Source organism: Chrysemys picta, chromosome 3 (assembly GCF_011386835.1).
Source record: "Chrysemys picta bellii isolate R12L10 chromosome 3, ASM1138683v2, whole genome shotgun sequence".
Taxonomy (NCBI): Eukaryota; Metazoa; Chordata; order Testudines; family Emydidae; genus Chrysemys; species Chrysemys picta.
In genome coordinates this window covers 156,419,324-156,432,324 of record NC_088793.1, presented here as the reverse complement: position 1 = coordinate 156,432,324, position 13,001 = coordinate 156,419,324, and the positions used below count along the sequence as shown (strand labels likewise).

Here is a 13,001-nt window from a genome sequence, read left to right as displayed (position 1 = left end):
ACACTTTGGAACCAACCAAGGTAGTTTGACATACTCAAGCCACCTGCACCCCAACTCTGAAAAGGATGGAGAAAAGATACTTTGTTCCACCTAATGGGAAGGAATATTTGTTTTCCCACTCCATCCCAAATTCTCTTGTAATCAGGCTGTCACTGAGCACTACAGAGTGCCCCAGCCTCGGTCTACCCATTTTGACAAGGACACTAAAAAACTAGCTCTCCTTAGGAGAAAAAGTGTATCAGTACTTGGTCCTGCTAGTGAAGGCAGGGGGCTGGACTCAATGATCTTTCAAGGTCTCTTCCAGTTCTAGGAGATAGGATATCTCCATTAATTTATATTATTTTATTATGGAATGTCCACAGGAAATGTAGATGGGTGTCTCCCATGGTCCATTGTGAGTTAAGAATCCCTTGATAACCCCCTTACTTTGACTAGTCCCTTTAAGATGTTCTGGCTAATTACCTTGTGGACGTTACCCCGACATTTGAAATACAGGTATAGCGCCAATATTCCTAACTTCAAATACAAAAATGATACATGCATACAAATAACAAACATATTCAGCAAATCATAACCTTTTCATAAACATCTTACATGCCACATTTTGGTCAAGATTTGTTGCAAATATATAATAGTGGTTGCAACGATGATCTACATGGTCATATTTTAATCAGATAACATCACAATTCATAACTGCTACAACTAGCAAATTCCTAGGCCACTGTCAGCAGAAGGGCAGATGTAAGAGTGGTATGGTATATGGTGTATTGCCACACTTCTGTGCTGCTGCGGTGGCTTGTGGTGCCTGGCGCTTAGCCTGCGGCTTAAGGCAGGCTTTGCGCTGTCACATGGGGGCTGCATCTTGCCAGAGCCTATGTCCCCCCTGCAGCCCCTAGCCACTCTTGGCTCACCATGAGCATTTTGACAGGAAGTACCAACCAGTAATAACAACAATAATAATACAAGTAAGTGTGTGTGTGTGTGTGTGTGTGTGTGTGTGTGTGTGTGTGTGTGTGTGTGAGAGAGAGGGAGAGAGAGGGAGAGAGAGAGAGAGAGAGAGAGACTGTGTTGGGGGATTGTGTGAGAGACAGAGTGTTGGGAAGTATGAGACTGTGTGTGAGAGACAATCTGTGTTGGGGGATTGTGAAAGACAGAATGTATGTGGGTGTGAGAGCCTGTGTGTGTATGTGTGTGTTAGGGAAGTTTGAGAGACAGTGAGCGCAATGTCACTTAAAGTCCTCCCCAACTCACGTGGAAGTTTTGCTCCTCCTGTCCCCGGCCTGGCCAGACCCCGACGGAGACCGAGGGGCGCAGGGCCGCAGGCAGGGAGGGACTCAGCTCCGCTCTGGGCAGTGAGCGGTGGGCTGCACCGCCAGTTACCGCCCCGGCTGTGCTGCTCTGGGCCCCCCGGGGCTGGGGCAGAGCCGGAGCCCTCAGCCGGCTGGCGGAGGCACGAGTGAGGGAGGGGCAGGGGAGCGTGGTCAGGGAGAAGCCTGCCAGCCCAGAGCGGGGGAGGGGCTGGAGAAGAGAGGAGTCCGGCCACAGCCAGCCAGGGGAAGCCTGAGTCCCTTGTGGCTCCCCCTGGCTACAGAGCCCTGGGCATGGGTCCTGTTCGCCTGCCCTAAGGATGGCCCTGCAGTGAACATTCAAGGCAAATTGTAAGCTCCCCCACATGACAATAAAAGCAGGTCTTTGACAAATCACCCTTTCAGTACACATGAAGAGGCTTGTGTATACAGTGGCATGGTAACAGACGTTAGCACTGAATAAAACCAGTGCAGATCAGCATCTGCCCACCTTAAACTATTGTTCCCGGGCCAGCAGAAAGTGTAAGCACTAACTGAGCTCTAGCATATTATTTGTCCAATGAAAAGACGAAAACATCAAACAGGGAAAAATGCTAAAAATTATTTAAGCTACAGTGGGGCAAATTCTTCCCTGATTTACAACCCTGCAATTCCAGTTACTTTAATGGGGGTGGTAAGACAGTGCAGAATTTAACACAAGGAAGAGTAACTGTTCCACCTCATCACATATACTTTTGAAGATGGCTAGTATAGGGTGTGATACCCAGTCACCCCTTTATTCACCATTGTCATATAATTAAGATAGGTTTTGCAGAAAATATGCCTTGTGAGGTATCATTCTAAAAGTCTTGATCTGCAAGACATTAATATCTCGTTGGATTGTATGTGCTATTAGGTATGTGAAGTTATGAAGTTTGGCTATGTATGTGTTACTGAAACATTTTGTGAGGTTGAAAACACCCACAAGCAGCCTTTCAGGTACAATAGTAAAAAGGCCAAACAATGTTAATGGCTTCTTGTGGAAATGCACACAAACATTAGGATTACCCCAGCAACTGTATACAATAGAAATCTCTCAGAGAGTTAACACTAGACAATGGGAACTGTTTGACCTAGGTCACAGCAAAAGAGCTTTCCAGCAAGTGGGAAGATGATTTAAAAGTGGGAAATGACATCATCATGGTACCTCCCTACAACAACACACCTGGAAACACCTGAGGAACAAAGACTGAACTGGGGGAAATGATGGTCCCTGGCTAAAGGGATTTCTAGCCTATGTATGAAAAACTGGGAAACCCAAGCTGCAAAGCAAAGGCAAAGGCAGCCTGTTTATCACACAGGGTGAGAATTTGCTAAGTCATCAAGTATGTTAAGCTCAGTTTGTGTTTTTGTTTATTTACTAGGTAATCTGCTTTGATCTGTTTTCTATCACTTATAATCACTTAAAATTAGGGCTGTCAATTAATCACAGTTAACTCACGCGATTAACTCAAAAAAATTAATCACGATTAATCGCACTTATAACAGTAGAATACCAATTGAAATTTATTAAATATTTTTTGATGTTTTTCTACATTTTCAATATTGATTTCAATTACAACACAGAATACAAAGTGCAGAGTGCTCACTTTATAATATTTTTTATTACAAATATAAGCACTGTAAAAATGTTAAACAAAAGATAGTATTTTTCAATTCACCTCATACTAGTTCTGAAGTGCAATCTCTTTTATCATGAAAGTGTAACTTACAAATGCAGATTTTTTTGGTTACATAGCTGCACTCAAAAACAAAACAGTGTAAAACTTTACAGCCTACAAGTCCACTCAGTCCTACTTCTTATTCAGCCAATCAGTAAGACAAATAAGTTTGTTTACATTGACGGGAGATACTGCTGCCTGCTTCTTACTTACAATGTCATCTGAAAGTGAGAACAGGTGTTCGCATGACACTTTTGTAGCTGGCGTTGCAAGGCATTTACACGCCAAATATGCTAAACATTCGTATGCCCCTTCATGCTTTGGCCACCATTCCAGAGGACATGATTCCATGCTGATGACGCTCATTTAAAAAAAAAGCGTTAATTAAATTTGTGACTATACTCCTTGGGGGGGAAATTATATGTCTCCTGCTCTGCTATACCCACATTCTGCATATATTTCATATTATAGCAGTCTCAGATGATGACCCAGCACATGTTGTTCGTTTTAAGAACACTTTCCCTGCAGATTTGACAAAATGCAAAGAAGGCACCAAAGTGAGATTTCTAAAGATAGCTATAGCACTTGACCAAGTTTTAAATATCTGAAGTGCCTTCCAAAATCTGAAAGGGACGAGGTGTGGAGCATGCTTTTAGAAGTCTTAAAAGAGCAACACTGATGCGGAAACTACAGAACCCAAACCACCAAAAAAGAAAATTAATCTTGTTCTGGTGGCATCTGACTCAGATGATGAAAATGAACATGCGTCAGTCCGCACTGCTTTGGTTCATTATCAAGAAGACCCCATCATCAGCATGGACACATGTCCTCTGGAATGGTGGTTGAAGCATGAAGAGACATATGAATCTTTAGCACATCTGGCACGTAAATATCTTGCAATGCCAGCTACAACAGTGCCATGCGAATGCCTGTTCTCACTTTCAGGTGACATTGTAAACAAGAAGCAGGCAGCATTATCTTCTGCAAATTGTAACCAACCTTGTTTGCCTGAGTGATTGGCTGACCAAGAAGTAGAATTGAGTGGACTTGTAGGCTCTAAAGTTTTACATTGTTTTATTATTGAATGCAAGTTGTTTTATACATAATTCTACATTTGTAAGTTCAACTTTCACGATAAAGAGATTGGATGCACTACAGTACTTGTATGAGGTGAATTGAAAAATATATTTTTTATTTTTTACAGTGCAAATATTTGTAATAAAAATAAATATAAAGTGAGCACTGTACACTTTACATTCTGTGTTGTAAGTGAAATTAATATATTTGAAAATGTAGTAAACATCCAAAATATTTAAAATAAATGGTATTCTATTTTTTTAATTGCATGATTAATCGCGATTAATTTTTTTAATCGCTTGACTGCCCTACTTAAAATCTATCTTTTGTAGTTAATAAACTTAATTTATGTTTTAATCCAAACCAGTGTGCGTTTGACTAAGGTGTCTGGGGATAATCTCAGCTTGGTTACCACAAGTGTGCATGGTCCTCTTCACACTGAGGGAGAGGCTGATCGGGTTAAACCCATATGCTGGCCAGATTTGACCAGGTAGGATGATACTGCTCTGAATTCCTAGGCTGGGAGGCTGGTGGTTAGAGAGCCTGCAAGTAACTGCAGCTGGGTGTGTCCCTACTGGTGTGAATGCTGGTGACAGTGCAAGCTTGGAGGGCTTTGCAGCTTGTCACAGCAGCACAGTGTGAGAGGGAGCCCAGGCTCGTGGGTCAGAGGGCTCAGTGGTACCCCAGATCCAGGTGGCACGCTGGGGGGAACCCGTCACATAGGGATTTCAAGTTTATTTATTTTCATCTATGACACTAGATATACCAATATGTCTCTGATTGCAGCCAGAACCCTGGTGCGATGGTGTGGTCTGTAAATGCATTTGAAGATACTAAGGTGTCTAGAGTTCACTGGTGAGCTGCAGGGATACACTTACCTCTCTCTCCTGGTCTTTTCTAACTTGTCTTTCAAGATCATGATCTCTTTCTTGAGGGCAAGCTGTTGGCTCTCTGCATCCCGCAGTTCTTTCTTCAGGGATTTGATTTCATTAGCATGTATTATTTCTCGTTTGGATAGTTCCTCTTCATAGAAAACACTCTTCTTTTCCAACTCAGCCTTTAATTTGGTGATCTCTTGCTGATGTTCTGTGCTGCTCACACCTGGTGAGCGACCAACTTGCTTTTGCTATAAAACGAACATCTCAAAATTAGATTTCTTGCACTGTAGATCACCGCAAACATATCTTAATAATAATTTAATCTTGATATACACAAGCTGATGTTTATAGAAGGCACGCTGTGAGGGTATAATTTATACAATAGACTACAGTTAAATATATACATTTATCTCAACTGCGTAAAAGTCAGTGTGAAAGCAGAGTCAGGACGGATACTCCTCTCTTTACCAGTGAGCTAGTCACTTAAATATAGCATAATTTTCAGGTCTTTGTACAATGTGGTTATACCGCCATTTTAAATGTAACAGGCCACCTTCTGGCATTCATATATATGCAGTCAGAAAAAGATCACAGGGTTCAATTCTTGTATATCCCAGTCCTGGTTCCCCCTAAATCTTTTGAGTTCACATATCTGGAAGGCTTACAGCATCAAGTTCAGTGACATTATGGAGTAGGAGGGTTAGGTTCCTGGGTCCAAAGTCCACATATTTTAGTATGTCCTTCTCTGAATCCCTACACACAAGCCCCCTTGCTTGAATTCCTAGAACGAACAATTTGTGGAGGCAGTGCAAAAACTCCAATGCTGGTCAGAGTGCTGGTGCCAAGTACCATTTTGATTGTATCATTTTGTACCCTTGAGTCAGGAATAGCAAAAAGCACCAGAACATGACCCATCATATTTAATTTATCATTTCTATCACAGCATAAAAGCTAAACAGCTAGTACTACTTCATTCTATGTCAGTTAGGGTGCTGGAGAGCTGTTTGGCAAGATACTCTGCTACTTGAATGCTCCTTACATACTGCTTAACTTGGTTTCGAATGCAAGAGGTTAGTCCTGCACCCATTGAAGTCAATGGAAGTTTTGCCATTGATTAGTGTGGCATCAAGATCAGGCTCAAAATCAGGTGTGGCCTATGAGATTGGCACTATTAATAATCTTCTGCTATTTTACATTAAAACCCAATACTCATTTTTAGCACAAGAGTACTTTTTAAAATAAAACCATGTACTAATTCTCTTTTAAAACCCCCTGAAAACTGTTTTTCTTATTTTTAAATATATAAAAGAAAAAAACATTTAATAAAGCAAATTGGGCTTCAGGAAGTGCAATTATACTGGAGACCTGTTATTTAGGGTGATTGAAACTGGCCTTGTGCCTTTTAATGCACCTGAGGTGTTTGGGTACCTGGTTATAACCACACTCTGTATCATGCACTATTAGAATATTCTCAGTCAGAATCAATCAGCTTGACTTTTGTACCTTTACTTCTGCTGATGCTTAAACAGAACTTGCTAGCTGCATGCTGTGCAAGAAAGTCCAGATGATTTGAATACAAGGACTGCTGGAGACCTCCTCAAGAAAAAATGAGCTTTGCAACTAGTGTCAGCATGGGAATGCAGAATCCATGAGCTGTGCAGTTCCAGTTTATAGCATCACAAGATTTTATCTAACTCAGCCACAGCAAAACAAAAATGATTTATTTTGATGTTCTAGCTACATGGGGACACACAGAAGATTTTCTGCTTGGCTTCAGAGAGATTAACCTTTAGTGACACTGCTATAGTTTGCTTGGTTTGTTTCAGGGCATGTATCTCCCTTTGTAGATGAATCATCATCATTGGTGAGAAAAAATCAAAGATCTTACCAGACTTAGTTATGTCAAGAATCCAAACTTGCAATACAAAGGGTTTTAAACAAGTGATTTAAAGGTTTTGTGGTTATAAAAGGCTGGCTGATACAACTTGATAGGGAAGATGAAATATATACATTTAAGTTGAATAGGTATACGGTACATATTGGCCATACAATTTTTGTTTATATTATTATTTTTCAGAACTTAATAATTTGTTGCTACTCAGCTAGGCAACAAAAGCAAAAGGGATGTGGGGCTGGGAATTTCAGTATAAATACAGTCTAAATATTTAAAATGCCTAATTTATTTATTTTAAATTTGTTTACAATGTTGCTATCCAAAAGGTCTGGGATAATGCGCAAAATATTAATAAAAAATTCATGCAACACGCAAATGGGACTGATGTTCAAAAACCTCAGTCTCCCAACTCAGACTCTCACACCACACCATCCTGTTCACTTAACCCTTCCCTTCCCAGAAAAATAGCTTGGGATAATAGAGAAAGTTTGAAATTCTGCTGACCTGACTTTAACATTCAAAAACCATGAAAATTATTCAGCAATATAATAAATGTGGTTTTTAATTTTTGTTGGAAGAAACAGCACTAGATATTTGCATTTAAGTCTACTGCAACAAACAGGAAGTGGAAGACCCTATAACGTCTATAGCAGGGGTCAGCAACCTTTTAGAAGTGGTGTGCCGAGTCTACATTTATTCACTCTAATTTAAGGTTTTGCAAGACAGTAATAGGTTTTAACGTTTTTAGAAGGTCTCTTTCTAGAAGTCTATATTATATAACTAAACTATTGTTGCATGTAAAGTAAATAAGGTTTTAAAAATGTTTAAGAAGCTTCATTTAAAATTAAATTAAAATGCAGAGCTCCCCGGACCGGAGGCCAGGACCCGGGCAGTGTGAGTGCCACTGAAAATCAGCTTGCGTGCTGCCTTCGGCACATGTGCCATAGGTTGCCTACCCTGGGTCTACAGAAATACACTGGTAATAATAGTAGCAATACAATTAAATAATTTGGAAATCGAAAAATGCTTCTGGAATGTTATTTAAAGAAAGTTATATTTGCCCTTTGATGGGAATACAGTCCTTGTCTTATGTTACTTATATCTCTACTATTTTCAACAACAAATTGTTGTTATGATTACAAAAGCAAATACAAATGGTAACCTATTTCTACATGTATCTTCTCCCTACATGTCATCCAAGTCATCATCTGCTCAGTTTACTAACACAAACAAGTTTTCATTACTGTCAGCACTACAGAACCCATAGAGGTGTTAAAGAGTAAACTATGTCTTATACGGCCTCATGCACCATCCACAATTGCCATCTAAATTCTGATGCCAGACTCTATTGCTGATGAAGATATATGAAGCAGAAGGAACACAGCTTCATTTCCAGCTGGTAGGCTGGATTTGCAGCACTAGCAGCTTTATGAATCCTGTGTTTGGGACAAACTGATTCTTTTAAGGCCTAAATTCTGTATTCTACGTAGGAAAGGAAGGCAAAATGAATACAATAGAACATTAGAGTTACAAACAGCTCGGGAACAGAGGTTGTTCGTAACTCTGAATAAAACATTATGGTTATTCTTCAAAAGTTTACAACTGAACATTGACTTAATACAGCTTTGAAACTTCACTATGAAGAAGAAAAATGCTGCTTTCCCTTTATTTTTTTAGTAGTTTACATTTAACACAGTACTGTACTGTATTTGCTTTTTTTTTTTTTTTTTTTTTGGTCTCTGCTGCTTCTTGATTGCATACTTCCGGTTCCAAATGAGGTGTGAGGTTGACTGGTCAGTTCATAACTCTGGTGTTCATTTTTTTATCTTGTCTTGTGGATGGTAAGGGTCCCGCAGAGATCAATGGCAAAACTATTATTCATAGATTTTAAGGCCAAAAAGGACCTTTATGATCATCTAATCTGATCTGCCTAACACAGGCCATAGAATTTCACGCAGCAATTCCTGTATCAAGCCCATAACTTCACAGGGAACTACTGCATATGTTTTGGGAAGATGTGCTATCTTGATTTGAAGAGTTAAAGTGATGAAGACTCCACCACATCCTTGATAAATAAAATGTTTCAGTGGTTAATTACCTTACTGATTTAGATAAGAATATGGTTTTTCCCTAAATGCACACTCACCTTCATATGGAAACCAAAAAACCAATATGTTCCTAATCATCAACTCTGAGGCATATATCTTCAGAAAGTGGAACATCTACAGAGCACACCACACAACACCAAACCACGAGATAACATTTGTGCTTTGAATAAAATCCCTGATCCTGAAAATACTAACACATGTGAATAATCCCATTGAAATCAGTGGGACTATTTAAATGCATAAAGTTACTCTCACATTTAAGTATTTGCAGAATTGGGACCTACATTCCCGGGGCGGCGAGTTATATACACTCGTGGTTTCCTGGCTCCAGCAATATTCAGGGCCCGGGGGCCCTGCTCCACCAATGTTTGGGGCCAGGTCTCTCCCCCAGCCCCGTCTGCTACCCCCACGTGCGTCCCCCAAGTGTCCCCCAGCTCACACTTGCTGCCCCTGCTCACCTCCCCCGGGGCTCCGGGAGCCTGGCTCCCGGCATCAACTGCTGCCGCAGGGTCCTAGTGCCCCCATCCAATAATGGCAGGGCAGGCTGCCCTTACCCTGCCCTTCCGCCCTAGCCCTGAGCCTCTCCAATGCCCCAAACCCCATAACCCCATCCAGAGCCCTCATCCCCCCGCACCCTAATCCTCTACCCCAGCACTGAGCCCCCTCCTGCATCATGAACCCCTCATTCCGAGCCCCAGACAGAGCTCTCATCCCCCCACACCCTAATCCTCTGCCCCAGCCCTGAGCCCCCTCCTGCATCATGAACCCCTCATCCTCAGCCCCACAGCCCTCATCCAACCCTCTGCCCTAGCTCTGAGCCCCCTCCCACACCCCAAACCCCTCAACCTCAGCCCCACATCCCTCACCCCTGCACTCCCTCCCAGAGCCTGGACCCCCTCCCTCTGCATCCCCTCCCAGAGCCTGCACCTCTCACCTCCTCCTGCACCCCCACCCCTTGCCCCATCCCAGAACCTACACCCAAACTCCATCCCAGAGCCTGCACCCCCACCCCCTGCCCCAGCCCCAAGCCTGCACCCAGCACCCAAACTCCATCCCAGAGCCTGCACCCCAGACCCCCTCCCCCACCCAAACTCCATCCCAGAACCTGCACCCCTCCTGCACCCTAATCCCCAGCTCAGGGCCTGCAGCCCAGACTTCCTCCCCCCCCACCCAAACTCCCTCCCAGAGCCTTAGGCAGGTGAGGGGGAGGTGTTTGGGGGGAACGGGTTCTGGGCACCACCAAAATTCCTACAAACCTGCCACCAATGTACATCCCCATGCTTGGCTGAGCTATGTAACGATACATTCGGAAATTTTCTTTTACAGGGACATCAGTTAGCATCAGTTATTAGACCTTTGGTTCTATTTGGACTTAAATATAATTGAAATATGCAATTATAAAGGAATGTTTAATACATCTCCATAGAGATCTGAATGTGCTGATTAAGTTTATATGCAACTATTCACTCATGCTGAAAAATCAAACATTACAAAACACTTCTTTTGACTTGTAAAGTGAGCAAATAGTTATGAAAGTCATTGACCAGGAATAAACACAGAAAACCCAGGTGTCACTGTGATAAAGATGCTCCTCTAAACATAGCTAACATTTAGCATGAAAAGAACGAACTGGTTAATAGTTTGCGATTGTGGGAAGTTTTCGTTTTTCACATAGCCTTTCGTAAAGACAATTTCATACAAATTTGCCTTTAAGTTCAATACAGAGTGAGGTCACAAATTCACAATACCCTCGTGGTACTGAAAGCAATTTTACAGCTCAACTCCAAGCTGGCTATTAACTTTAAAGGCGTTGAACCAAAAAAGACTAACCTTTAGTCCTTCCAGTTCACTCTCCAGCTGTTTAGAGTACTGCTCACTTCGCTCACGCAATTTCCTGTCCTTGGATGCCTCAGCAGCTGCAGCTTCAGCATGGACTTCCAGCTACAAAAAAGGGTAACAAATTCTTATTTTTCAAAACAAAGTTATATTTTTTGGTGTAAGAGTTGAATTTTAAAGACTAGAGTGAAAAATTCAAATCCCTACAGAGAAATTGGATTTTGTATGTGAAGTAACAATCAAATGAATAAAGAGTTAAAGATGTACAGACTACGACTTGAATATATTTTTAAAAGGCAGTGAAGTAAGCATGAATTATTTGTATGAAAATCCTCCACATATAATTACCACCTTAAAGACTCTACAAACTCCTTTTCACTACTTACTTCTTTTTTGAGTCTTTCTGTTCTCCGTAACTCTTGCCTTAAGATTTCCACCTTTTGCATCACCACGTCCATCTCTTCCTCTTTATCTCGGACCTGGCGGGTAAGTTTCTGTTTTTGAGAGTGCAAGTCTGTCAGCCGCCCATTCATCTCTGAGAACTCCTGCATGGCCAGTTTCCGCTGGCTGTGTGCATCTTTTAACTCTTTGGTTTGGGATTTTAATCTCTCACTAGACTCCATCAGTTCCTACAGTTCAAAAAAAAAGTTATAAACCTATAAAGCATTAGGGCCAAATTCTGCCTTTAGATGTGTGCATGAGGGTTTCACTTAAGTGAATGGGAGCCACATATATGCATCCAAAGATAGAAAACTGGTAACAATATATGACACAGACCAGGTGCTTGCAGTGAGAATTCTTTGTAAAGGTAGTGGGACAGATTATGATCACCTGAAGTCAGTGGAATTGCTTCAATCTATATCAACTCTAAATTTGGCCATTATGTAGATCTAAAGCAAAGGCTTTCAATACTTTTAAGCTCTAATCAAACACATGATCTCTGCCTTATGTTTCCAGTACCACTTAACCGAAATAAGAAAAAAGTTGCATCATTAATTTATTTTAGCTGTCAAATAAAAAATGCAGTGTTAAGTGAATGAAAACAAACCCTTTGGAAGTCAACCTCCTCCACACAGCCATTATAACTCCCATAAACTTAGGGTTGGAAGGATTCAATTATTATCACTACACATCAATAAATGATGATTTCGCTGTACACACACAAATCTACAAAAATATTTCCATTTATAATAATAAAAATTTACAGATAGGCCAAGTAAGAAAAATGCTGCTTGAGAACTTATTAGAGTTTGATTTAAGAATATTTACTTTGTATAGTTTGACATGTGATGTTGCAAGTTATGTTTTAATGGTTACAAAGCGTTAACGTTTTTGAATCTCACCATCTACTGTTGCTAAATAATTATTGCATGACTACCCTCCTTGCATATATGTGAAAATTTAAATCTATAAAAATCTAAAAAATATGCTCAAAATAAACATTGATATTATTGGTTGAAATTATAAAATAATAAAAATCAAATGCTGCCAAGTCTACATATACTACACCACCGTATTGAATGCTGCAGCAAGTAGCACCAACACAAGAGAATTATCCCTGTAAAGGAACATGGGCATATAGGGAAGTCTATCTTCTGTGGATAACTCTCCAGGATAACAACTCAGCTTGACAGAGTTCAGAGTAAACTCTTAGGATAATATACCTCAGCTACTGTGGTAAGATTGAGTCTCCACAACAGTTGGCTAGATGTCATGAAACAATCAAAATGAACCAGTGGAGAAGAAGTGAGGAAAAGAGAGCCTGAGTATGTATGCAACAGGAATTATAGGAAAAAAATAATTTGCAATTTTGCTGGCTACACAAAGTCAAGAGCATTTTCCAAATTTTCTAGCATGTTAAAGGAACCTTAATGCCCAGTATTGTCATGAGGACGGAGAGATGGTCTCGCTGGAAGATATGAAGATACACTGAGGGCTTTGTAGGTCAAAACCAACATCTTTAACTTCGCTTGGTAAATTAGCACCCAAAGCAGAATCCAGGGCACTAATTTTCATGTTTTCATATTCTGCATGACATCCTTTTTCCAAGTTGATTTTAAAAGTATAGCCTCATGTAGAGTTCATTGTGAAAAGCATGTATTTATGGTAGCAAGATCTGCATTCAAGAGAGAGGATTGCAACCGCCTGAGCTAATATAGAAAAATAAGGGGACGAGGAGAAGAAATGGCAATGGTGAAAAA

The 13,001-nt window shown here is 40.9% G+C and overlaps 1 protein-coding gene across 13 annotated transcripts in view; it reads right to left on the bottom strand.

The window, feature by feature from the left end:
- Positions 1–13,001, bottom strand: part of CDC42BPA (CDC42 binding protein kinase alpha) — a 326,251-nt gene that overhangs the window by 87,008 nt on the left and 226,242 nt on the right. For all 13 annotated transcript variants that reach the window (XM_042848545.2, XM_065590558.1, XM_042848542.2 and 10 more), the window contains 3 exons: positions 11,187–11,429; positions 10,795–10,905; positions 4,963–5,210 (listed from right to left, as the gene is read on the bottom strand). In XM_042848545.2, coding sequence (XP_042704479.1) covers positions 4,963–5,210; positions 10,795–10,905; positions 11,187–11,429 — 602 coding nt within the window. The remainder of the gene's footprint in view (positions 1–4,962; positions 5,211–10,794; positions 10,906–11,186; positions 11,430–13,001) is intronic.